The 23740-nt window shown below is 40.4% G+C and overlaps 1 protein-coding gene across 3 annotated transcripts in view; it reads right to left on the bottom strand.

Moving 5' to 3' along the window:
• Positions 1-23740, bottom strand: part of TJP2 (tight junction protein 2) — a 151149-nt gene continuing 127409 nt past the window's right edge. For 2 of the 3 annotated variants that reach the window (XM_081278791.1, XM_081278790.1), the window contains 13 exons: positions 23150-23300; positions 19494-19602; positions 18169-18379; positions 16949-17136; positions 16382-16477; positions 15276-15355; positions 13899-14109; positions 8004-8104; positions 6632-6844; positions 5192-5302; positions 3718-4047; positions 2435-2520; positions 1-968 (listed from right to left, as the gene is read on the bottom strand). In XM_081278791.1, coding sequence (XP_081134917.1) covers positions 800-968; positions 2435-2520; positions 3718-4047; positions 5192-5302; positions 6632-6844; positions 8004-8104; positions 13899-14109; positions 15276-15355; positions 16382-16477; positions 16949-17136; positions 18169-18379; positions 19494-19602; positions 23150-23300 — 2056 coding nt within the window. In that variant the 3' untranslated portion in view covers positions 1-799. The remainder of the gene's footprint in view (positions 969-2434; positions 2521-3717; positions 4048-5191; positions 5303-6631; positions 6845-8003; positions 8105-13898; positions 14110-15275; positions 15356-16381; positions 16478-16948; positions 17137-18168; positions 18380-19493; positions 19603-23149; positions 23301-23740) is intronic. The other variant, XM_081278792.1, reaches the window with a different exon arrangement.

Below are 23740 nucleotides of genomic sequence, written 5' to 3'. Positions count from 1 at the left end.
GTAATGTATTCCTTTTTATTAAATTATAAAACTGCTGCCAATACACAAACTTGTGGAAATAAAATCATCTTTTCTCAAGTATCTGCTTTTGTGGAACACATGGTTTGAAACAAAATATTTCCATACCAACTTCTTGGTCTTCAAGCTATTTAGCACTTACAGACATACTACCAAGTACAGCTATTATATGTACAGTCAGAATTTATGAAAAGTATTATAAAGATGAATGCCTTGAAAAGATGACACAGCATAGCAAAAACCAGCTATTAAACTGGTACAAAAATTTAGTGAAAATACAATTTTAGTCCATTATGGCTTTGCATAAAGCTTCAAAAGAGGAAAGTTTAAGACACTTCTTCTCATCAAAGGCACTTAGAGAGTTGTAATAAAATACTTCTTTGAAAGTGGTTTGAGTCCAACAGTATTTTTTTATTCCTTTTCCCAGGTCTGCCTCACAGTGAAGCAGTCCTTAAAGGCAGCTATAAATGAGAAAAAATAATTATTGCTTCTTAATATACATATAAAAATACATAAGACAGAATTAATACAGATATAGGTCCACTGAAGCAAGTAACAGTATTGTACTGTAATGTTCCTCTTAATTCTGAGCAAAAAGCCATAATAAACTCCTCTACCCTGTCCCAAACAGCGAACCTGGGTTTGCACGGGAAGCAGGAGCTCTGTTACCACTACACCTCCACGGTGCGTATTAACTGGAAAAGATTCAACCCGGTGGCCTTGCAGGCGTGCCCGTTGGAGGCGGCTGCAGACCCAGAAGAGTCTCTGCTTTGACAGTCACCTACAGTTCCGTGTCCCGGTACCGGGCAGGCTGGCCATAGTAACCGCGCTTGGAGTGCTCTGCCAGCTGTTGGCGATACTCCTCTTCCTCCTCCGCTTCACTGCCATAACTTCCTCTGGCATCCTGATAGTGTCTGGAGGGACCCTTCTGCGGCTCAGGGGGTCTGGAACTGACAAAGTGAGGGTGTTACATACCTCCCAGGGCACGCCCATGCTCTCTGGCTGCAGGCAGAGGTGAAGCTTGAGTGCAGCCGGCAAGCATCCAAGGCAGATCACTTACTGACCTCTGAGCACTCTGCCCATCAACCAGGGCACTTCTGGCTCCACTCCAGGTCCACAGAGTGGTGAGGGCAGAGAAAGGGTTAGGTCAAGGTCAAGGCCGTGGCCCACTTGGACAGTGAATGAGGAGCATCTGCTGGGTGCTCCCTGACCTAAGGCTGCCCCACTGGATAAAGAGAGGGTACCTTCCTTACCCTCCCCAGCTATAGCCTCACCTAGCACAGAGTCTCTCTGTCAATGTCATCCCCTCAGTTACCAGAAGCAACCTGGCCACGTTACCATCTAACTGCTAAAGAAGAAATGTTCCTCTAGATTTCTATTGCCATAAAACTAGACTCTAGCTTCCAATCAAAATGGCCACGAAAAATGTGATTTTTTCCCCCTATCCTTGGAAGTAGAAATGATCCAGTATAAAACCTCAACAAGAAGACACTGTGGTGATCCCTAGTGCCTGTGAGCATTTTAAATAGGAAGCATCTTAGCAACACTGGTCAATTGCTTGTCACAGTCCCTTCAGACCCAGTTTGGCATAAGTGGCCTGATTTTGCTGCGTGATACAAAGGAATTAAGGAGCTTGGCTAAGAGGCACAAAACAGTTAAGTGACAGAAAAGGGCGAAGCCCTAGGAATTTTGCTCCTGTGCTATCCTGACACAATTTAACAAAATTGTGCTCCAAAGTGTCAAAAGCTACCAGGCACACAAGGAAAATTACCATGAATTCTTGACTATAATCTTTACAGTTACAATTGATGGTCAATTACAGGTGCAGGCCTATAAACCCAGAAGGTTGGGAGGCGGTGGGAGGAGGATTGCAAGTTCAAAGCCAGCCTCAGCAACTTAGCAAGGCCTTGGACAACTTAGCAATACCCTGTCTCAAAATAAAACATAAAAAGGGCTGGGGATAGCCAGGCACTGTGGTGCACACCTACAATCGCAGCAGCTCAGGAGGCTCGAGAGTTCAGCGAGTTCAAAGCCAGACTCAGCAATGGTGAGGCAGCTAAGCAATTCAGTGAGACCCTGTTTCTAAATAAAATACAAAATAGGGCTGGGGATGTAGCTCAGTGGTTGAGTGTCCCTGAGTTCAATCCCTGGTACCAAAAAGGAAAAAAAAAAGGCGGGGGTGGGGTGGGGGGTGGGGGGGCTGGGAATGCAGCTTAGTGATTAAGTACTCCTGGGTTCAATCCTTGGTACAAAAAAAAAAATATATATATATATATGCATGCAAGATAAACAGTTGGACAAGGGTTGAAGGGAATCCTCTTGTTCTGAAATCTGGGTAAAGAAAATTCTTCCTTCAAGTCGAAGGGTTAAGAAGCTCCCTCCTTAAGATCTTTGTTTCTGAGTGAGTGACTCTTACCTTGTGTGCTGGGGCAGGCTGGCATCTGGCTTGTACGTTTTAATTGGAACTGCATAGATATCAGGATGCTTCTGAGCAATTTCAATCTGTGGCAATTAGGAAAAAAGAATAAGAATGAAAAAATGAACCACTGAGCAATTCACCTGCTGGTTTCTTGCTGGCCCCAAGGTTGCCTCATATCCTACTTCTTCACCCACAGAACTCCAGTTTCCATAGTTACATGTACATGTCAAATAAGAAAGACATTTAAAAGAAATGAAGCCCTGACAACATGCGACAACATGGAGGAAACTTGAGGGCATTGAATGAAATAAGCCAATCCCAAATATTTATGATCCACTTATCTGAGGTTCTTAAATTATAAAATTCAGAGACAAAAAGGAGAATGGTGGTTGTCAAGGCTGGGGGAACAGAGAATGGGGGTCACTGTTTGATAGGTACAGTTTTACTTGGGGAGAATGAACATATTTTGGAGATGCCCGGTGGTAATGGTTGTACAATGAATATATTTAATGCCACTGAACTATATGCTTAAAAAGAGTTGAAATGGTAAATTTTATGTTAAGTATATTTTATCACAATAAGGGAAATAATATGAAAAATGTTTAAATGCTCTTGTGACAGACTTCAGTGATGAAAACTTCATCTGCTGGGCAGATTACATATTGTGGACTTTTACTTAAGTCTTTTTCTTTTTTTTTTTTTTTTTCTTTTCAGACAGTTTCTCACTGTTGCCCAGGCTGGTCTCAAACTCCTGAGCTCAAATGATGCCTTAGCCTCCTGAGCGGCTGGGACCACAGGTATGCGACACCACGCCTGGCTCCACTGAAATTCTTCTTTGACATTGCAAGGTCATATATGCAGACAGTACGGAAGTTCAAATGGCTCAGAAAGTACAATCAATAGGCCTTTTCACTTTAGCACCCAATGTAAATCTGGCAAATCTGGGAGCAAATGCAGACTCAGTTACCCAATAAACATCACAAACAATCTAATTAAAGTTACTTCTGGGAGGTCCTGATTCTCTTGTTGTACTCCCCCATTCCAGAACCCAATACAAGGCATGAAGAACAGAAGTATGAAGTTTGAACTGCAGAATCTTATTCACCTAAACTATCAGGCTTCTTGACTGGAAGAAGAAAAAGGATGTGCCAACAGCTGTCAAACCAGAAGCAACATACATAGCACTGAACATCCCTGTCATGTTCGTGGCAGTGGAAAAACACATACCCGGATCCTCTAGTGGTTTAAAAACTATTAGCACCCTGCCCCCACCAAATTACCCTTGCATTTTGTGCTTCTTGGAGCTCTTGCATTCTCTGCAATCTTGCCTTGTGATCCATCTTCTCAAATATTTTGACTTTGCCCAGGACTGATCTGGGAGTGTTGTCTTGCTCCTCACTGCTCTCCCCAACCTCCTCACCCTCAGGGGGAGGGACAGGAGTGGAGGGCTTCAGGATAGATCTTCCAAAGGCAGGTTTTGCTGCAACAGGGGGAGGACAACCTTTGGTAGATACCCCTGGAATTTCATTACCAGCCACGGTAGAGGGGTTTAACTTGTATTCCTGGTTTTTAGAGAAGTCGTAGGATTCTTCCCTGTTCTGGGTTCTGGCCTGCAAAGAGTTAATGACATGTTTTTACTTGGGGCTTTTAGTTTATTTTCAAATCTATATTAGTGATTTAATACACTGCATTTCCTGATCAGTTTCCAAAGGTGGTCAACAAATACCATTCAAATGAGAGATCAAATATGGCAGGGCAAACAGCCACTGGTTGGACATCCTGAGCCCTACCTCAGGTTGTCAGAAAGTGCTGGGAGGATATCCATTGCTACACACAGAATAAACCTTCAATAATTTTGTACCACAGGATACCAGAATGTTGGAGAAGACCTCTGAACAAGTCAACTTTGGGAGTGGGTTTCTGAGGTCAATTTGCATTGTGTGTGCATGCCATGACTAGAAGGCAAGACCTGTGCCAGCCAGGGGTAAAAGAGATTGGGGTGTGGAGCCAGGAGGGCAGCACACCATGCTGACAGCCACTTCTCCTTCATACTTTGCTTCTAGCCCTCCTTGTAAATGTTCACTGATACACTGTATGAGGTCACTAATTGCTCTTTTCAGCTCGCACAATCAATTAGTTTTCTTCTCATCTATATTTTTGAATTAAATAGAGAAAGTTTTATTGCAGGGTAAGGAAAAGCTTTGATTCAACCAGGGGTAAAGAATTATATGCTGTATGCTTCTATGCCTCTAGGTTGATTCTGTTCTTGATGACAATTTATTAAACAAATAAATTAAGTTGTTCTCCTAGTGAGAGGCATTCTAAACAATGGTAATGATTGTTTTCTTTAGCAAATCACCAAGAAGGATTTTCTGATCCATCCAAATCAGATTGTGGGCAGAAAACTTTAATTGGACAGAAAAAAGAAAAACAGAGATTCTGAGACTGGTGATTCTGGGCATGCAGCATTTGTCAAATTTATTCTTCCTACATAAACAAAAACTTCAAGAGTTCTAGAATTGTATACCCTCTTAATGCAGTTTTTTCCTCCTTTTTTTTTTTTTTTTTTTTGGCCTTTCCCTAATTTTTGGGTTCACCCAACAGCCCACAGAATACTCTCTCTAAAAGAGAACACAGTGAGTCAAAACCATAATCCAACACCATCTCATTGTGTGTGCTCCTCGCTGGCTATCCAGGAGGTCTGGGAACACCTGCTTCCTCTTGGTCCCCAGCCTGGGCTTCCCAGCCACGTACCTTGGGCGGCTCAGGTTTGAATGCCGGGGGCGGGCTACTGTCCCTAAGTTGATCTCTGCTAGCAGCCCTCCTCGTCTGAGCTCGTGGCTCTGGACTGGGTTTCCTTATGCTCTACAAAACATAAACGTTCATTCACAACAAGAACATCCAAGCAGAGAGCAGAGAGCACTCGTCTGCTTTGCTGGAGTTCAGAAATAAAAGTGTGAGCCAGAGCTCCTTTACTGAAAAAGCAGATAGATACTGGGTACCCTCCTATGAGCTTAAGACACATTTATGATGCTGGCTGCATCCAGTGTAGTAGACTCTGCCTTTGAAGTACAATTACCAAAAAAAAACCTCCTAACATCTAGTGTGTCATCAATAACTATTAACATTACTAAAGCATTCGTTCATTTATATCTGTAGATATTCAGAAGTTATTCTTTTATTCTTTTTGTAAATTTATTAATTTTTTATTTTGAGACAGGATCTTGCTGAGTTGCTTAGGGCCTCACTAAGTTGCTGAGGCTGGCTTTGAACTTGTGATCCTCCTGCCTCAGCCTCCAAAGCCACTAGGATTATAGGTGTGTGCCATTGCACCCAGCCAGAAGTTACTATTTACAACTTGTCTAGCAATATATACTAATTTTTTATTGTGGTGGTAGTGTGAGTTTTTCTCCCCCTTCAACTTATATTTTTTTTTTATAATTCTATTTCATAAAGAAAAGTGTCATTCATTAGAATGAGTTAAATTGCTAAAGGGAAGTTTATAGCAATAATTATCCAAATATATTTGGGTAACCTTGTCTACAAAGATCATTATTCTGATATTCTCTAAAGTGCAACTAATAATTGCTCTGGTCCTAAATTAATGCCTATGTAATTTCCAGGACCACATAAGCTGTCAAATCACTGGATACTGGTTGCATGGTACATATAATTAGATGTATAATTGATCATAATTGCAATTAAAAATTGAAATAGAAAAGAGAAGGAAACTGATGTGGAAATACTCAGGAGCTCTGACAAGATTAGAAGGTTAAAGGCAGAGTGGAGAAGAAAAGCAAGGGCTCCTAAGAGTACAAAGAGAGAGAAACCTAATCAAAGGTTACAAGTAAGTACAGCAATACCGTATTTTAAAAAGAATGTTCAACTTATAATTTAAACAGCTGGCACATAAAGTCATTCCATTTATCCATCACAACCGAGGGCAGGGGTGTGACAAGCACTGAACACTCAACCTCTGCTGATGGCACTTTTGGGTCCCACTTTCCCAGGGATTGCAGCCACAATGATGTAGGTGCTGACTCTGAGTGAAACTCCCTGGCAGTCTGCTCCAACCCTTAGGAATACCTTCCACAGCCCCTGAGTTAACAGGTGTCCACAAGAATTCAAGTGAGACAATGCAAGACTCTCCTTTCCTGCCCATGGCCTTGGAGCCCGGTGCCAGCCTCGCCTCACCTCCTCGTGCTGCACCGGCTCGGAGGAGCGGGTGATGGAAGACACCAGCGGCTCCTCAGCTGGCTCATCCAGCTCATTGTCAGTGTAGGCACCTCCTTCGCCATCCGTGTCTTCAAAGTCACTGATGAGGCGGCTGTCGCAACTCAGATAATCCGCGCCCATGGCGGTTAAGTAGGACATGCGGTCTTCAGGGTCATCATCCATCCCTTCCATCTAGAGGAATTTGTTTTGGAGGGTCAGTGGGGTCTGACGTGGCTCTTGGGAGTGTGGACTCAAGGAAACTCCCAGAGACATGGCCATGTGTCTGAAACCTTGACATACCCTAGATGGAAAGGGTTCCTTTATTTTCCTGAAATCACTTGGCTCTGACTCAATGTTGTCACGAAGTCAAGTGTGGTTCAGGGACTCCACTTAGGAACCCTCCAGCCTATCCTTGCTACCATCCATCTACAACTGAGCCACACTTCCTCTGGTGGTTGTGCTTTTCTTCCGTAATCCAGCTTCACTCAGCCTTTTCTCCTGGTATCTGTCCCTTAGTAATAAATGCACACTGCCCTGTGCTACACACATCTCCACTCATCTACAAGATTCTCAGATCCCTGTGCGACTTACCCTCCCCAGGGAGCCTTGCAGAGTATAAGCACCTGGAAGATGCTTATAGATGGATACCTAGACTAACTAACCATCCAGTTCCCAAAGTGCAAGACTTAATCAATTCTGCAACAAAATCATCACTAGAAAGGCTCACAAACTACCTCAATTCAGCTGAAGTACAGGACGCTAGCACCAAAGACTCCCAGAATGAAGGGGATCACAGGTTCTACAATCTTTCTCTGTAGCACAGTCATGCATAAAATCTCTCTATGGAAGAGATGCTACTCAATTTTAGAGGCCTAGCACTTTAATATCACCTATCCAGACTCTTAGAACTATGGCCCATTCTCTACCAACCTCTTTTCTAAGCAAATAATTCTAATTCCATTAGCTTTTCTTTGGGTATTAATTTTTAATCATGTTCTCCATGGTCCTCAACCTTGCCTCTCATCTCCACTCTAAGTTTCCCATGTCCTTAGTAAGCTTTGGAGTTCAGCACAAGATCTTGTAAGCTCTGATTAGTGTACTTGAAATACAATACTAGTTACTACATTAAAAGTAAAAGGGGAGTGAATGTAGGGCCACATACATCACATTCTACATTAAAAACAAAACAAAACACCATTTGTTACTTTGTTGGAGAGTTTGTAAGATTTCAGACTTGAGGAAAACACATATTGGAATCACTCTGGCCATGGTTTTACTACATTCACTGCCCTCTTGAGGAAGATTCAGAACACGAACTCTCACCTCACAGCAGCATGTCTAGGCCACATACCTTTCCTTCAGAGACCCAAACTGCTTCTCCTTGCTGATGCTGAATGGTGTCCTTCAAGCTGCCAAACCAGCTATCATTGGCTGAACTGAGGTTGATTATAGCTATATAAATGTAAACAAAAAGATTTACATCAATTTCCAGAGTAATGTTTTTTCAAGAAGCTCTCTAACATAATTCATATGTCTTTCTGTCATATTTGAATATAAAACTCTGGTAAATTCAAAAAGCCTATGTAAATCCTTTTAGTTGAATATAATTTAAGCTATTAACCACCTAGTTGTTACAACTTACATTACAGGCAGGTGTTATAAAACTAATAATGGGTTTTTTTCCAGAACATCTATTCTTTAGAAATGCTACCTCTAAAAATTCTATTTTTTTTTTTTGTTTTTATGCCTACCATGCTTTTATTTTTTTTTTCTTTTAAGTTGATTTCTCAGGTTTTTTTTTTATTGGTTGTTCACAACATTACAAAGCTCTTGACATATCATACTTCATACATTAGATTGAAATGGGTTATGAACCCCCAATTTTACCCCAAATGCAGATTGCAGAATCACGTCGGTTACACATCCACAATTTTACATAATGCCCTATTAGTAATTGTTGTATTCTGCTACCTTTCCTATCCCCTACTATCCCCCCTCCCTTCCCCTCCCATCTTCTCTCTCTACCCCATCTACTGTAATTCATTTCTCTCCTTGTTTATTTTCCCATTCCCCTCACAACCTCTTATATGTAATTTTGTATAGCAATGAGGGTCTCCCTTCATTTCCATGCAATTTCCCTTTTCTCTCCCTTTCCCTCCCATCTCATGTATTTTAAAACAATACATTTTCAGCAGCACAGCAAGTCTAAAACAAAATTATATTTTAAAGATCACTGTGGGACACAGTGGCACACGCCTACAATCGCAGTGACGGGCAGAATGAGGCTGGTGGAGTCCAAGATCAAGGCCAGCCTCAGCAACTTAGCAAGACCTGGACTCAAAAATTAAAAAAGAAGAAATTACATAGATATGAATATGATAAATAAGAAAAATAAACACTAATATACTACTGTCTACCTCTAAGAAAATACATTAAGTATTAGGAACACTTTATATCATTTTGAGAGTCATCAACACTTTAGAATATACAAACAGATAAACCAAAGAATGAATCTTTTTCTATTCAGAACAAAATATACCTCACATAATAGCACTTACTCTGGGTCAGCCAAAAACTATTCTAAGTACATAAACTCTATGAGGGAGGTATTGCTGTCAAGAGCGTCTTACTAATGAGAAACCAAGGCACAGTTGTGAAATTAACTCACCTAAGATTTCACATCAAATAAGAAAGGGGCCTGGACACAGACTCAGAAGTTTGTCCTTGGAGTCATGGTCTTAGCCAATATACCACACAGCCCTTGGAAGACACAAATTTAGAGCATACATAAAATGCTAACAAAGTGCAACATATGCAGTTGCTCTTTACCATATGTACTAGAGATAAACTAGACAAGTAAAGTGGTCCAAAATAATAGATTAAATTGTGTCTAAAATTATCAGACTGCAGGTAAATTGGAATTTTTAAAAAAATGCTGCCATGGCTTTTTATTAGAGGACATAATAATATATATCACTTCTAAAGCCCCAAAGAACCATTAAGCAACTATGTGAGCAACTTTAAATTTCCTTCAGAGTAACATACAGTTTTCTTTCATTTAAGAAGTTTCAACACTGACCTTGGAAAATCCTGAATGAGCTTACAATTTCCTTGGTTATTAATTATTTACCACATTAGAACAAACCGATCCATCAGGCAACCCAATGAAAATTAACCTTGATGCCATGGATTTTTGTGTCCTTATCATGGTACTTCACAAAGATTAGTGTGCTTATCGCTAAAATATGATGCAATGCACTTATATACAGAAGTGAGATTGTGCACCCCAGAGACAAAATAAGTGACCTGCACTCAGTGTAAAAAGAATGTTAAGCTCTCTGTTGGGGTGATCTGGTTACAAGTACAGTATGTATTTATCATAAAGAAAATCTGAAACTTAACTTCTATATTAAAAAAAATTTAAAAAATCTAAAGTTGATGAGACCATTTAAGAAATGCAGAAAATATGTTCATGCCCCTTGATAAAATGAATGAAGTCACAAAACCTCTTACTGAGTTCAAATGTACAGAACAAAAAAAAAGAAGAGCTTCCCAGTAGCAAATTTCCTGGGCCACATACAAAGGTAATACGCATCCAAGTTGATAACGTCTAACTTGTTCATTTGACCTGTTATAAGCTTTCAAAGTAAGAAAGTAAAATTCTCAAAGCATCCTCACTCAGCCACTCCCTTGGCTGGAAGCACCGGGACTCCAGAGCATCCATGCCTGCTGTGAGTGTGGTCTGTGCTATTCCAACCCCAGACAAGGAGGCTGAAAGCACAAAGAGCAGCAGCAAAGGGTAACGCAGTGCTGGGTTGGGGAGAAATTGGGAGCGATTGCTAATTGGGCACAAACGTTTCTTTTGAGATTATGAAAACATTCCAAAAGTGATTGTGCTGATGGCTGCACAACTCTGAATATATATGAAAAACCATGAAGTGGATACTGTAAATGGGGACACCAATATGTAAGTTATATCTCAATAAAGCTGTTCCCGTGGCCATGTCGACACTGAAGTGCTAGGTGGGCAAGCAACAGCAAAGCGCCTGCTAGGAGCACAACTTCTCATCCTTGTCTGCTTCCTGTGGTCAACAGACTGTACACTCCCTAGGGAAACTGACAATCATCTACTGCAGTTTGCATTTTCTCAGCTGGTACAAGATTCACTTTTCTCCCAAGCTTTTTTAAAGACAAAATAAAGGTATAGAGATTTGTTTTTTTACAATATGATGAAAGATGAATAAGTATAAAATAATATATATACTCATAATAATCAGTCGTATTTGTTCAGCACCTTCCAAAGTCCCAGGACTAAACTATTCAAATTCACATTACTGAAGCCTAGAAAGCTAACCAAACAGCTAGACTATCCCACAGTACTTCACAAGGCCACAACTTAACATGGAGGGTGGGTTTCTAAGTCCATAATTCCACTTCAGTGGTCTTCCAACTATGAACTCAGCACTTTGAAGACCCTAAGAACACATGTAATTCAAGCTTCATTTTTTAAAAAAATAATTCTTGTAACATGCACATGTAAATGCATTTTATCTCATATATTATTAGAGGACATAACAATATATATCACTTCTAAATATATAAATTGAGAAGGGAAGGCAAGTGTAACAACTTACTGACAAGTCAACTTGGTTTTGGGCAAATCTCAGAACAAAGTGTTTCTTGTTTAACTGGGACTATCTCGAGATTATAAGGAAAGACATTTAATATTGCCATTACTAAATACTCATATTTAGAAAAGAGGGTTTTCTTGTTACTACGTAGAAAGGGGGAAAATAGGATATTGAACTTAATGAGACTACATGAAACATAAAGCTTGACTTCAAAGTGCTGGGTTCTTCACAGCAACCTTTATCATTCTCATTTATTAATTCATAAAAATACCCTGAATTTAAAATCATAAAAAAACCACAAATATTAATTCTGCCTAAGATTCTGCTGTTTAGGTTTGAAAACCAGTATTTCTGGTCATGGCACATACCAGTAAGTCCCAAGATGTCAGACTGATTAGGGGGTGGGGTAGGAACACAGGGCTTGGTGAGGACATTGTTCAGCTTTGAGGAGTCAAACTTGGAAATCTGGAAGAAAATTATCAAAGACCACTGGACAGAAAATGGGGCTTGCTGACCAAAGTTGTGTGGCATGCTGCAGCACTTAAGATGATTCTATGTAACAGATTGGCAATTCATATTGGGATTAGGTCCCTTCAAAGTTCTAGAAGAAACTCATATACTATATATCTACAGTATACATAAAACATAAATTAATTCTGTGTTTAGACTTGGGTCTCATCCCTAAGATACCTCATTATGTATAAGAAAATACTCCAAAATCCCAAATCATTTCTCTCCTTGTTTATTTTCCCATTCCCCTCACAACCTCTCGTAAACATTTTAGATAAGGAATAATCAACCTGTATATGATCCTTTTTTTCGCATTAGAATAGTATGTCTGTGCTATAAGGTACATGTGGTATTAACACAGCATCACAGATACTAGAGAGTACAGTTTTTGAGACACGATCTCTCTAACTTGTCCAGGCTGTCCTCAAATACAGGATTGCATGACCAAAAAAATTATGTAACTCTTCTAAACTCTTAATTGCTAAACAAGTCTCCTGCCACAGTCTCCTGAATAGTTAGGACTACATGCATGTGTCACTGTGCTTGGCTTCTACACTAGGATCTTTGTGCAGACATCACTGGGCCTGTCTTCTAGCCTAAAAAGAGAACATATGAAAGGCCGGACCACTGTTCCCTGCTGCTATGGAAACAGTAATAATAATAACTACTACTAGTGGTTGTAAAATGACAGAAAAGATATGCATGCTCATGCTAACAGCACAACCTCAACAATGCCCAGAAATCTAGCTTATGATGGATAATTTCCTCCTGTGCATTTCATTGAACTGTCAGTTTTCACCAGAGTGAAAGTGATGCACCTTTAACAAGCAGCCAAGTGACAATAAAACAAGAGGCTTATGTGCACACGCACACACACACACACAAACACACACACATACACTCACTTACAAACCCACTTCCTCCTCAGTATCGGAGAAATGCCAAATATGACAAAGGTTGATGATAACTGGCACTGAACCCTAAAGAGCCATCATTATTGCATGGGTATTACATCTGTGCAGTATCCTCATAATGCTCCCAGAAAATACAGCACTTACATGACCAAAAATTTTATGTAACTCATTTAAACTCTTAATTATACCATATTCACAGAACTAGTCATTTATATAGACAGACATATATTCAGTTACTAAAATATGCCATATTTTTAGACCATTTTAGTTTCATGAGTAATAGCTGCAATGGGTCTTTATTTCAGGGACTTAAAAAAATCCTGTTATGGAAAATTCTAAACATGCACAAAAGCAAAGGACAGTTTAATGAACTCATATACACAACAAGCAACTTCACGACTACCAATTCCTAGCCAGTCTGGTCTTATCTATATACCATCTTCTCCCCTCCCTGAAGATTACAGAAGCAAATTCTAGACATTCTACTACATCATCCATAAGTATTTTGTTTAGTATATATCTCTAAAAGATAAGCATTCTTTTGTTTTTTTTTTAAATACAATCACAGGCTGGGGTTGTGGCTCAGAGGTAGAGCACTCACCTAGCATGCGTGAGGCACTGGGTTTGATCCTCAGCACCACATACAAATAAAATACAGATATTGTGTTCACCTATAACTAAAAAATAAATACTAAAAAAATACAAACACACATTATCATCGCACATAAAAAAAGAAAAATAATAAATCCTTAAAATCATCCAATATCCAAATTCTTCAAGTTTCTTCTGGGGGGACATTTTTAAATAATTAACACAAGTTCCTCTCACTTTGTAAGTTATGCATTGATGGTCAGCAGAGAACAATGATACAAAATCTAGAGCTGTGGGTGCTGAGCAGTGAGGTAAGTTCGATAACTAGCCTTGTATTCCCCCATGAAAGTCTGAACCTCTTCAAAATGATCACTGACAACCACATCACGGATCATTTTGATCATCCAAGTAGTCAAAATTATAAAGTTCGTATTATAAATATACGAATATCATGGCCTAGTATACCTGATATCATTAACTACTTTTGAAGGAGTCACAAGCACAATTTCAAACTCTACATTCAGATTATTTTCTTACTTCTTTCATTTTTTTAATTCTCTTTCTCACTTTTGAACATAGATGAGTTTAAACTTCATTTACCTGTAAAAAGATGTGCACAAGTTTTCTTGAGCTTATTGGCTTGATCAAACAACTTGCGAGAACTTTTGTTGGATGCTGGACTCAACCTCTGCCTCATGGCTTTGACGCCCTGTCTAGAGTCTGGATTGAAGAATATCACAATTGGGAACCACTGGGTATAATTCAACAGGTCCACCGCTTTAGGAGTCACATCTAGCAGTGCATGCTTATCCTGTTACAGGTGGGGGAAGTTACATATAAGTGGTTATGTCAAGTAACACAGCATCAGAGAGTTTGTTTTAATAAGTAAAAGCTATTTCAGTTAAAAAGTGCAAAATGGAATCAAAAGGTAGAAAATATTTCCTCTCACAGTATGTCCATTTTAAAACTATCAATTGTTTATAACTTTTAGTAAAAAAAATTATAGTAGTCTTCCCACCTCTTATTTGGGTTTCACTTTCTGCAGTTTCAATTACCCCAGGTCAAGAGCAAGTAAAAACAAGGATGAGTATATTATAATAAGGCAGGGGGGGGGAGGGAGAGAGAGAGACACTCCACATTCGGGTAACTTTATTACAGTATATTGTTATAATTGTTCGAATTTTTGTTACATTATTGTTATCAATCCCTTGCTGTACCCTGTTCTTTCTTCTTTTGGTGGTACTGGGGAATGAACTCAGGGGCACTCTACCACTGAGCTACATCCTTGGTCCTTTTTATTTTGAGACAGAGTCTTGCTAAATTGCCTGGGCTGGCCTTGAACTTATGATCCTCCTGCCTCAGGTTCCCAAGTAGCTGGGATTACAGGCATGTGCCACCTGACCAGGTCATGTCCTTCCTTCCTTCCTATCTCTCTGTCTATCTATCTATCTATCTATCTAATATCAAGGATTGAACCTAGGGGTACTTAACCACACCCCCAGTCCTCTTTCACTTTGAGACAGAGTCCCACTAAGTTGCTGAAGCTGGCTTTGAACTAGGATCCTCCTGCCTCAGTCTCCTGAGCCACTGGGATTATAGATGCACCATCATACCCAGCCTGTGCCTGATTTATAAATTAAAATTTATTATAGATATGTATGTATAGAAAGAAACAAAGCATATATAAAGTTTGACACTATCCATGGTTTCAGGTGCCCACAAGGAACCCTCGAAGGCATCTCCCTTGGATAAAGGGGGACTACTCTTCCCAGGTTATTTGGTATAATGCTGAAGAGACAAATCATTATTACCACAAAACAGTGACTGGTTTCCTCACAGTGAAACAGCTTGCATGTACATTAACTTTTACCATTAATGTTTAATAATTATTAAATTAGATTTTTATCCTAAAAGAGATTGTAGCAAACCATGATCCCATTCTTTCTCATAACATGCCATTCCAGTGAATTTTCTCACCTGCTCAATAATTTGCCTCACAGTATTTAACCGAACTACTCCACTGGATTTCTCAGATCCTGCATCTTTGGGTTCTGTTTCTGCAAAAGCAAAGTGGAGCTAATTTTAGAAATGAGTGACAATCAATGTTCCAATCTAGCATCAACAACAATGGGACACCGGACATTAAGTGTCTCCTCATGTGATGCAATGGGAAGGATCCTAATATTTGTTTATCAGAAAGATAACCATGGGGAAATGGTTAGGCCAATCTGATAGGGAATGCTCTATGAGACAATTGGTTTGGACTCTTCAAACTGTCAATGTTCCGAGTAAGGTTAAAAAAACAAAGAAAGAAACATAAGAAAAACCACAAACAAAAATTAAAATTAAAATCAAATGTAATGCATGATTCTTGGAAGTGGGGCATAATTGGGACAACTGAGGAAATATGAAAAATTGACTATATATAACATACAGGTTGAGTTTTGCTTATCAGAAATGTTTGGAACTAGAAGGGCTTGGGTTTTTAAATATTTGCATATACATAATAAAAATATTTAGGAAATGGAATACAGGTATAAAACCAAAATTCATTTGCTTCATCTTTTACACATAAACTAAAGGTAATTTTGTGCAGTATTTTTAGTAATTTGTCACAGGAGGTCAGATGTGAGATCTTCAACTTGTGACGCCATGTTCGTGTTCAATAAGCTGCAGATTTTGGAGTTTTTGGGATCTTAGACTTTCGGACTAGGGATTCTCAACCTGAATATCACTGTATCAGTGTTCAATTTCTTGGCCACTGATATGGTAATGGTATTTTGACTGCTTAAAAGAATGTGCTTGTTCTTAGGAGATTCATACATATAATTTAGGAATAAAGTGTTATGATGTTCTCAATTTCTAAATAATTCAGAAAGATAAGTATGGGTGTGTGTGTGGGGGGGGGGGTGTATGTGTATTTGCATGGAAGTTATAGAGGAAAGAAAGTGGATATGGCAAAATGTTAATAACAACCAGTGGTCAGGTGAAAGATATGAGAATGTTCATTATTCTTTTGATTTTAATGTATGTCAGAAATTTTTCAAAATAAAAATTCTGGAAAAGATCACTGACAGACTTACTAGCAGCTTGGAACAAGTCAGGTAACTCGTTGGCCAACTTTTCCATTGCTATGTCTGCTATGGGGCCGAATAATACCACAGGTCTCTTGAAACCAGCTGAAATGAAACAAGACAGGCCATTAAAATAACACATGTGCCTCACTGTTCAGGTAAGAAGCAAAGGGATTACATAGGCTTTTAAAAATAACCTAATTAAATGAGAGAAATTGTGTTCTCCCACCCACAATTGAACCCAATTCTTTTCTAAAGGACATGCCTTCACTATCCCCACCATTTTTAAAGATAAACATTGCTATGGGTAATATATAAAAACTTTGGAGTGGTGGTATTAAAAGTTTTTTTTTTTTTTTTTTTTTTTTGGTCGTGCAAACTTGCCTCCACTGAGGAATCTGAACAGTAATATTTTGGAAGTCAGGCTCCATGTTAGTGTATGATTCCAACTGTACACCCTGCCTTTGGTGTAAGTGATGTAGGTAAGTTAGGACTTCACCACTGCAGCCTGGAAGTGAAGGAGAACAAGCACAGAGCCCAGGTGGACCACTTCTTGGCCCCACGGGGCCTCCTCACCTTCTCGCAGCAAGACCCTCTCGTAAGCTGGGAACTTGGTGCTAACAGACACAGCAGCTGTTAAGTCTTCCCGACTCTTCCTTAGGTTCTTCTTCACCCCAGATCTCTGGCCACGCATTCTCCAAAAATCTGCCCTGTCCCCAGCATTGTCTCTCTGGGCATTCTGGACACTGGCCATCTGTTCAGCTCTGAGAGAAGAAAGCATGGGAAATGAATCTCTAGAGCCAGGACACGTGGCACATGTGCACATCATGAACCAGATCTAGTCAGTTTTGCTTAATAACTTGGATTAGAAAAGATTCAGCTTGACAATGAAGATGTTTCTAAGGGGGAGGACAGGACATGGGGACCTTCATTTCCCCGCAGAGGCCAAAAAAAGGCAGGGTTCTCAATGAAACCCACCAGAAGGAGTTCAGTGATAAAAACACTAAATTTGGCTCACCTGGTATGTAAGTAAATGCATAGTAAATACAACTGGAACTCCTACTAAAATACAGGTATCTTTCCTAGATCCCTAAACCAACTAACAGGCATTCGCTGGGATATATAGCCTCTCTCAAGGAAGGAGACCAGAGACAGTTCAACCACTCAGTCCCTCCTGCATATGTTGTGCAAGGCGGTGCACATTCCTTGGGAAACTGTCAGACACAGTCAAGCCCAACAACCAAGCACGTGATGCAAGACACTCATTGCAAACGGGCTGGTGGCTATTTCCAGTTCCAGGCCACATTCTCAAAACAAGTAGATGATGACAAGTAGATGAGATCATGTGGGAGAGGTCATTTGAGGGGTTTATAGTTTGGACCTGGAAAGTCCCCTACAGGCTCATGTGCTGAAGGGTTGGTCACAAGCTGGCGGCACTACTGGGAAATGGGGAAAACTTTAGGAAGTGGGGCCTAGTTAGAGAAAGTAGGTCACTGGGGCACGTTCTTAAAGGATGTATCTTGTCCCTAATCCCTTCCTTTTTCCAGCTTTACTCCACCACGTACTCCTCACCATGATATTCTGTCTCACTTCGAGGCCACAGTGATGGGGTCAATTGAATGACTGAAACTTCTGAAATCATGAGCCAAAATAAATCTTTCCTCCTTGAAGTTGTTTTTCTCGGGCATTTTTTGTCACAGTGACAGAAAGCTGACTAACACAGGAAGGGAGGGATTCTATGGGCTCGGTGGAGGGGGGTATTAAAAGGGTGTGTGGAAATGTGCAATGTGAGGTACCTGCTTCTGTTGGGGATCAAGCCTTTTTCCAATTCATTCCCGATCCTCACGGCCAGCCAGTGGCCCAGCTTGCCGTCATACAGAGTATCTACCACTCGAAAGACCTCCCCTCTGGTAAAGGCCAGGCTCTGTGGAGTTTCCTTCTCACATTCAAAGTGGCTTCTTATAAAAAATGAATCCCCTCTGCCACAAGCCAGGATGTCTCTATAGACTGAAAGGCAAAAGCATGGTTTGCTGCATTTGGTTTAAAGATCTTTCCGGAGTTCTGGTTTCTCCCATCTCTGATTACCCACTTCACCTTCCTGCATCCAGTGAACCCAGTGCATGGGCCTACAGGAATCACAGCTCTAACAGGAAGAAGGATATATAACCAACTACATGAGCTGCTGAGATGGTCAATGTTATGTCTCAAATAACCTGGGCTAGGGATGCCCAGACATTTGGTCAAAACATTATTCCCAAATGTTTCTAGAAGGTGTTTCTACATGTTTCTAGAGGGAAGGTATTTTGGGATGAGAGTAATTATTTAAATGGATAGACTGAGTAAAGCATATTGTCCTCACTAATGTGGGTGGGCCTCATCCAATCAGCTGAAGCCCTGAATAGAGCAAAAAATGAGACCCACCCACAAGTTAAGAGGGCACTGCTCTTCTCTCTTGGTAGCCTTCAAACTGAGAACTCAGCTCTCCCCAGCCTCTGTAATGGAACCACACTGTCCTGGTTAAACCTTCCAACTGGCTCTGCAGGGTCTCTACCTTTAATTCACCCTGCAGATCTTGGGATATGCCAGCCTCCATGATCCTAAGAGCCAATTTCTTATAATAAATCCTACTGGTTCCAACGTCTCCCATGAGTTGTTTCTCTAGAAAACCCTGACTAATACAGTTGTCAATCAACCCTCTGAAATGGGCAGGGAAGAGACTATGGTGGCCCCCCCACTTTACAGATGACAACAAGGCCCGAGAAGACAAAGCAACTTGTTACATTGGTCAAGGTGGGAGCCAACAGCTGGTGTGGTTCTGGTTACCTGTCATAAGGAAAATCAGTAATAACTCCAGGCAAAACTTAATGGCCTATCACTGTTCAGAAAAACAGTTTAATTCCAAACTGACATACCAGTGGAATTATTTCAGTAGATGGGGAGGAAACATTTTTGTACAAAGTTAAACAGCACTCAAGTTTTCTCCATATATACCTGTGACTCTGGGATTAGGCGTCAAGATCCATTTCAATTTTTTAACTCCTGTATTTTCCTATTCTGGCTCCAAGACATCTTTCATCCTTCCCACCTCCCCCAAGTAAACTAAATGACCAAACATGCTCACCATCAGCTCGGCTCTGAGCTAAAATGACCACCATTTCACCTTTGGGGATTTCTAACAGGTAGAGTACAGCATCTTCCCGGACCAGCCCTCTGAAGTCCTGTGAGTTCACCTGATAGAAAGGAAAAACAGGAGGAGAGAGATTTCATAGTTAGGTGTCAAGTGACCTAGTCTCTCTGTTCTCGTCAGTATTCCAAAGCAAAACAAGGACGTACCAAGGTCCTCAGTGTCTCTACTCATACCCTCCCCAGCACCTCCACATGGGCCTGAGCTACATGGGCACCACTAACTTTCTTGCCTCCCCAAATTGCCAATCCAATTAGAAATAAACCACTAGACCAAGGATTTGTCACTGGATCAGCCTGGACCATCTTTTGGCTATGTCTGCCTCCTCCTCTCCTGTAGTCTCCCATAGAGGTGGCCAGGAAGGTAATGTGTAATAAGCAGCAGGGGGGGTCTGTGGTAAAGGAGCCTGGTGATCCATTCAAATAAAATCCACAAGTAAGGATTCTGATCAAATCCATCCTTCTCCTATAGATCCTATCACCTGAAAGACATCTAACCTGTGTTTATGAAATCAAAGGGTGTTTATGAAGTTGAAGAGCATCAACCTTATGAAAGACCATTAGTCTAATACATGGCCTTATATAACATAAGCTTCTGGCTCACACCTATTTCTGGCAAAGAGCCCCCATTTATTCCACAGTGATTGAATAGGGATCACTATAAATGGCGTTTGGAAAATAAATTAGAGAGAAAATAAAATTGAAATGTAATAACAAGAAAAAATATTTTGAAACCAGAATTCTGTATCCTTAAAACTATCTTGAAGTGTGGGATGTTTTAATAATATTTTATAGAAATGAAAAGATACAGAATACAGAATTCCTATGAAATATTTTCTTCAGTTATTGAGAGCTACAAAATCCTTTCGATCATAAAAAAAATGCTTTATTACTTTTAAACTATCATTGATTTAGGGCCTTAATTAAGGCCAAATGTGTGATTAAGTGAAAGTAGGCATTAGACTGAAACTAATCTGGTGCTTTAAAAAAGAAAAAAATAAGTAAAAACGTGATTTGCTAGAGCAACCAAGCTAACTTTTCCTTTGTAACAATATTTATTATTTAAAATACTGTCATTCCCACCTCTCTGTCCCCAAATAGGGATCATTGAACTTTGGTGCTAATCTTTCCTCATGTGGTTTCTGTATTTCTGTATGGCTACATATATGATTTTATATGAGCTGTAGATGCTTATATTTATTTACTTAAATAAACCAGGGCCATGGGGTAAGGGCAAGGACATCAGAAGTCCCTCTGCCCATCTTTATGGCCACATGAGGCTAAACATCAATCAGGTAAAAAACCACAAAGGTTAAAATGAAATCACGTGAGATAGCTTCATTGGTTTAAAACTAAACAAAAATTTTTCCCCCTCTCTTCCATCCCATAAAGGTTTCTGAAAGATAAATGACAACCATACCAGATAAATAATAAGCAATGAGATGGGTCAAGCCAAGCAGGAAAAAATAAACATATTTATATTTCTGTTTTGGGTAAGACATTACACGGTAGCACAGCCCACTCTTGCTTTCATTCCACACATCAATCTGTCACCTTTACAAAGCAGAACAGAGCCACACTTAGAAACCCTCCAATTGAAAAATGCCATCAGTCTATGGACACAGTTCACCTCCCAAATTCAGTTTGGGCATGAAAAGCAGCACGGAAACAAATGAAAGTGAAAAGAGCCAGGGCAGCACTTTTGCGCTTTGAGGGTTAGACCACACCATCCTTTCCGATAAATATCCTCTTTCATGAGCTATTTAGTAGTCCACAGGGTCCAGTCCGGTTTGCTGTGAGCCTAGAGGATCCTATATCAGCTACAGCTCACCATTGTGCACCAGCTTCTCCGCCCTGATAGGCAAACACAATCTTTTTCACCCTTTTGCAGAGCTCAGGGCTCCTTTTGTAGTCCATAGAAAATTTATTCCCACCCTTGAAAGAGGACCACCTCACCACCTGACCTCCCCATACAGGATTACTGCAAAAGAAGCCAGTTCCCACAGTTTCTTCCTTGTCACCAAGGTGAGATCAGGAAACAACCATTTCTTAAATATAAATGCTGAGTAATATGACTTTTTACCCATTAAGTGACACTCCCTGTCTTTAATAATGACAAACAGGGAGGTGGGACTATTAAATCCCTATATGAGCTCACTAGAAAATTTAGAAAACACTGTCCCCCCCACACCAACTCCCCAACACAAAGAGGACAGATTTATTTTATCCTTGAACTTTAAAGAGCAAAAGCTCCAGATCTCCAGCAGACACCCGATGGCTTCACAGCAGTTAGGAAATATGCTTCTTCTTCATTAGCATATTTACTGAGCGTAAAGTGGTATGCGCTGGCACCTGGACAGGATTTTTATCAGCAGCATTTGGTGGCGCATGTTTCCTAGGATCATGTGCTACACTCAAGTAGCGAGTTCACTCAAGTCGCAAGTCTTCTAGGAGCCCAAGTGGAGCCAAGGAGGGTCTAGAGTTTCACTGGAAAGCTTTAGCAAAGCTCATGATCAAGGTCTGCCCTTCCCCTACTCCAGAAATGAAATCTGAACTACTGCCATGGAGCCAAGTGCTAAGAAGGAAGCAGCCATCTGTTTTTGTACTTTGCTGTTTTCTCTAGGGTTCTGTGAATTTCTCTCTCCTCTCCTTTGAGCCTAGAAGCACTCACCAGACCCTCAGTAAATGACATATGGGCTTTCCACTAAAATTAACAAGGAAAAAGCAAACAAACAAACAAAAAAACAGGAATGGAGAGAAATTCCAAAATTTCAATGAAGACAGTTCTCTAGCATGCTGTATGTCTATAGCAACGGCGTACTTGGCTTTAAATATCAAAATTGAGTTATTTTTTAATTGTTTAACACCAACAGATTATACAAACATACAGCAATTTTAATAAAACGACCAATATGTTGGGCTAGGGATGTAGCTCAGGGATAGAGTGCTTGAGAAGCAGGCCCAAGGCTCTGGGTTTAATCCCTAGTACTGCAAAAAGAATAAAGAGAAACAGAAAAAAACTACCAAAATGTTATGAACCAGGAATTCTTTTCCTGGATGGTTTTAAAAGTGAACAACATACTGAGTGGCAGCTGTGTGTCATCTGCCAGGAACTGTGCTCTGGTCCTTAGAAGTACTCTCTTGCCAGGGTTCCTGAGAGGTAGGTATTCTCATCTCCACTCAAGAGACCTGGAAACCACATCTCAGGGTGAGCCAGGGTCACAGAATTACTGAGAGGCTGGAGCAGGGCTCAGATAATAGGGTCTGATGTTAATAGTCATGCCTATTCAATTAGGTCACAAGACCCATTGAAATTTCTTTCTTGCAGGTTCTTAATTAGACTCTTAACTTTTTTCATTAATCAAACTACTAAATTCATAGTGTCTTAAACATTATAAACTCTTGCAGACCAAGGGATGAGTTTTGGATTCTAGGGCAGATGAGACAGGGCCTATGTGAGACAAGACCTCAGGGCTGGACATCAACACACTTGTCACTGACTGTTTTCACAACATGACCACCTCCTTGTGAAAGAACACCCAGAAAAGCCCACTCAGCAAGAGACTTCTGGAAACAGGGCTGCACTTCCCTCACCTTCAGAATCTGGTCTCCCTCCTGAAGGCCTTCCTGCTCTGCAGATGTGCCCTCTTGAATGCCAGCAACAAATATCCCAACGTCGTTGCCACCAGCCAACCGGAGGCCCACACTGTCTCCCTTCTTGAACTTCACCATTTTGGTGTTAGGGCTGCAACAAGTTTGGTTCCAGAAAAAAAAGAGATGAGAGATCATTTTTCAAAGGGGAGGGGAGAAGGCACACTAGCAGATGAGAGATTTAATTTTGTCTATCTACACAGCAATTTATAGGTGACATTCATCTCATTTTTCTCATCTATTCTATGATTTTATCCTCCTTGGGACAGTTAGGTGAATACCAGCAGGCTCACATTACTGAAGAAGGTGAAATATAAAATGTTTGCATCAGCTTATTTAAGATGAGAAAGCAAACAAAGGGGAGAATTAGGGCCAAAATAAGCTACCCAACACTCAGTTTAGGATTCTTTTAAAAGAAAACCTGCAGGTATCCTTAGCTTTTGTCAAATGAAGACATAGAAGCTGGTCCATGGAAGGTGGTCCTAATACAGCTGCTGCTCCTGACACCATTGAATCAGAGGCTCATTATCAAGT

This window comes from Spermophilus citellus, assembly GCF_964194105.1.
Source record: "Spermophilus citellus genome assembly, chromosome: 2".
Classification (NCBI taxonomy): domain Eukaryota; kingdom Metazoa; phylum Chordata; class Mammalia; order Rodentia; family Sciuridae; genus Spermophilus; species Spermophilus citellus.
This window is presented reverse-complemented; position numbering and strand designations above follow the sequence as displayed.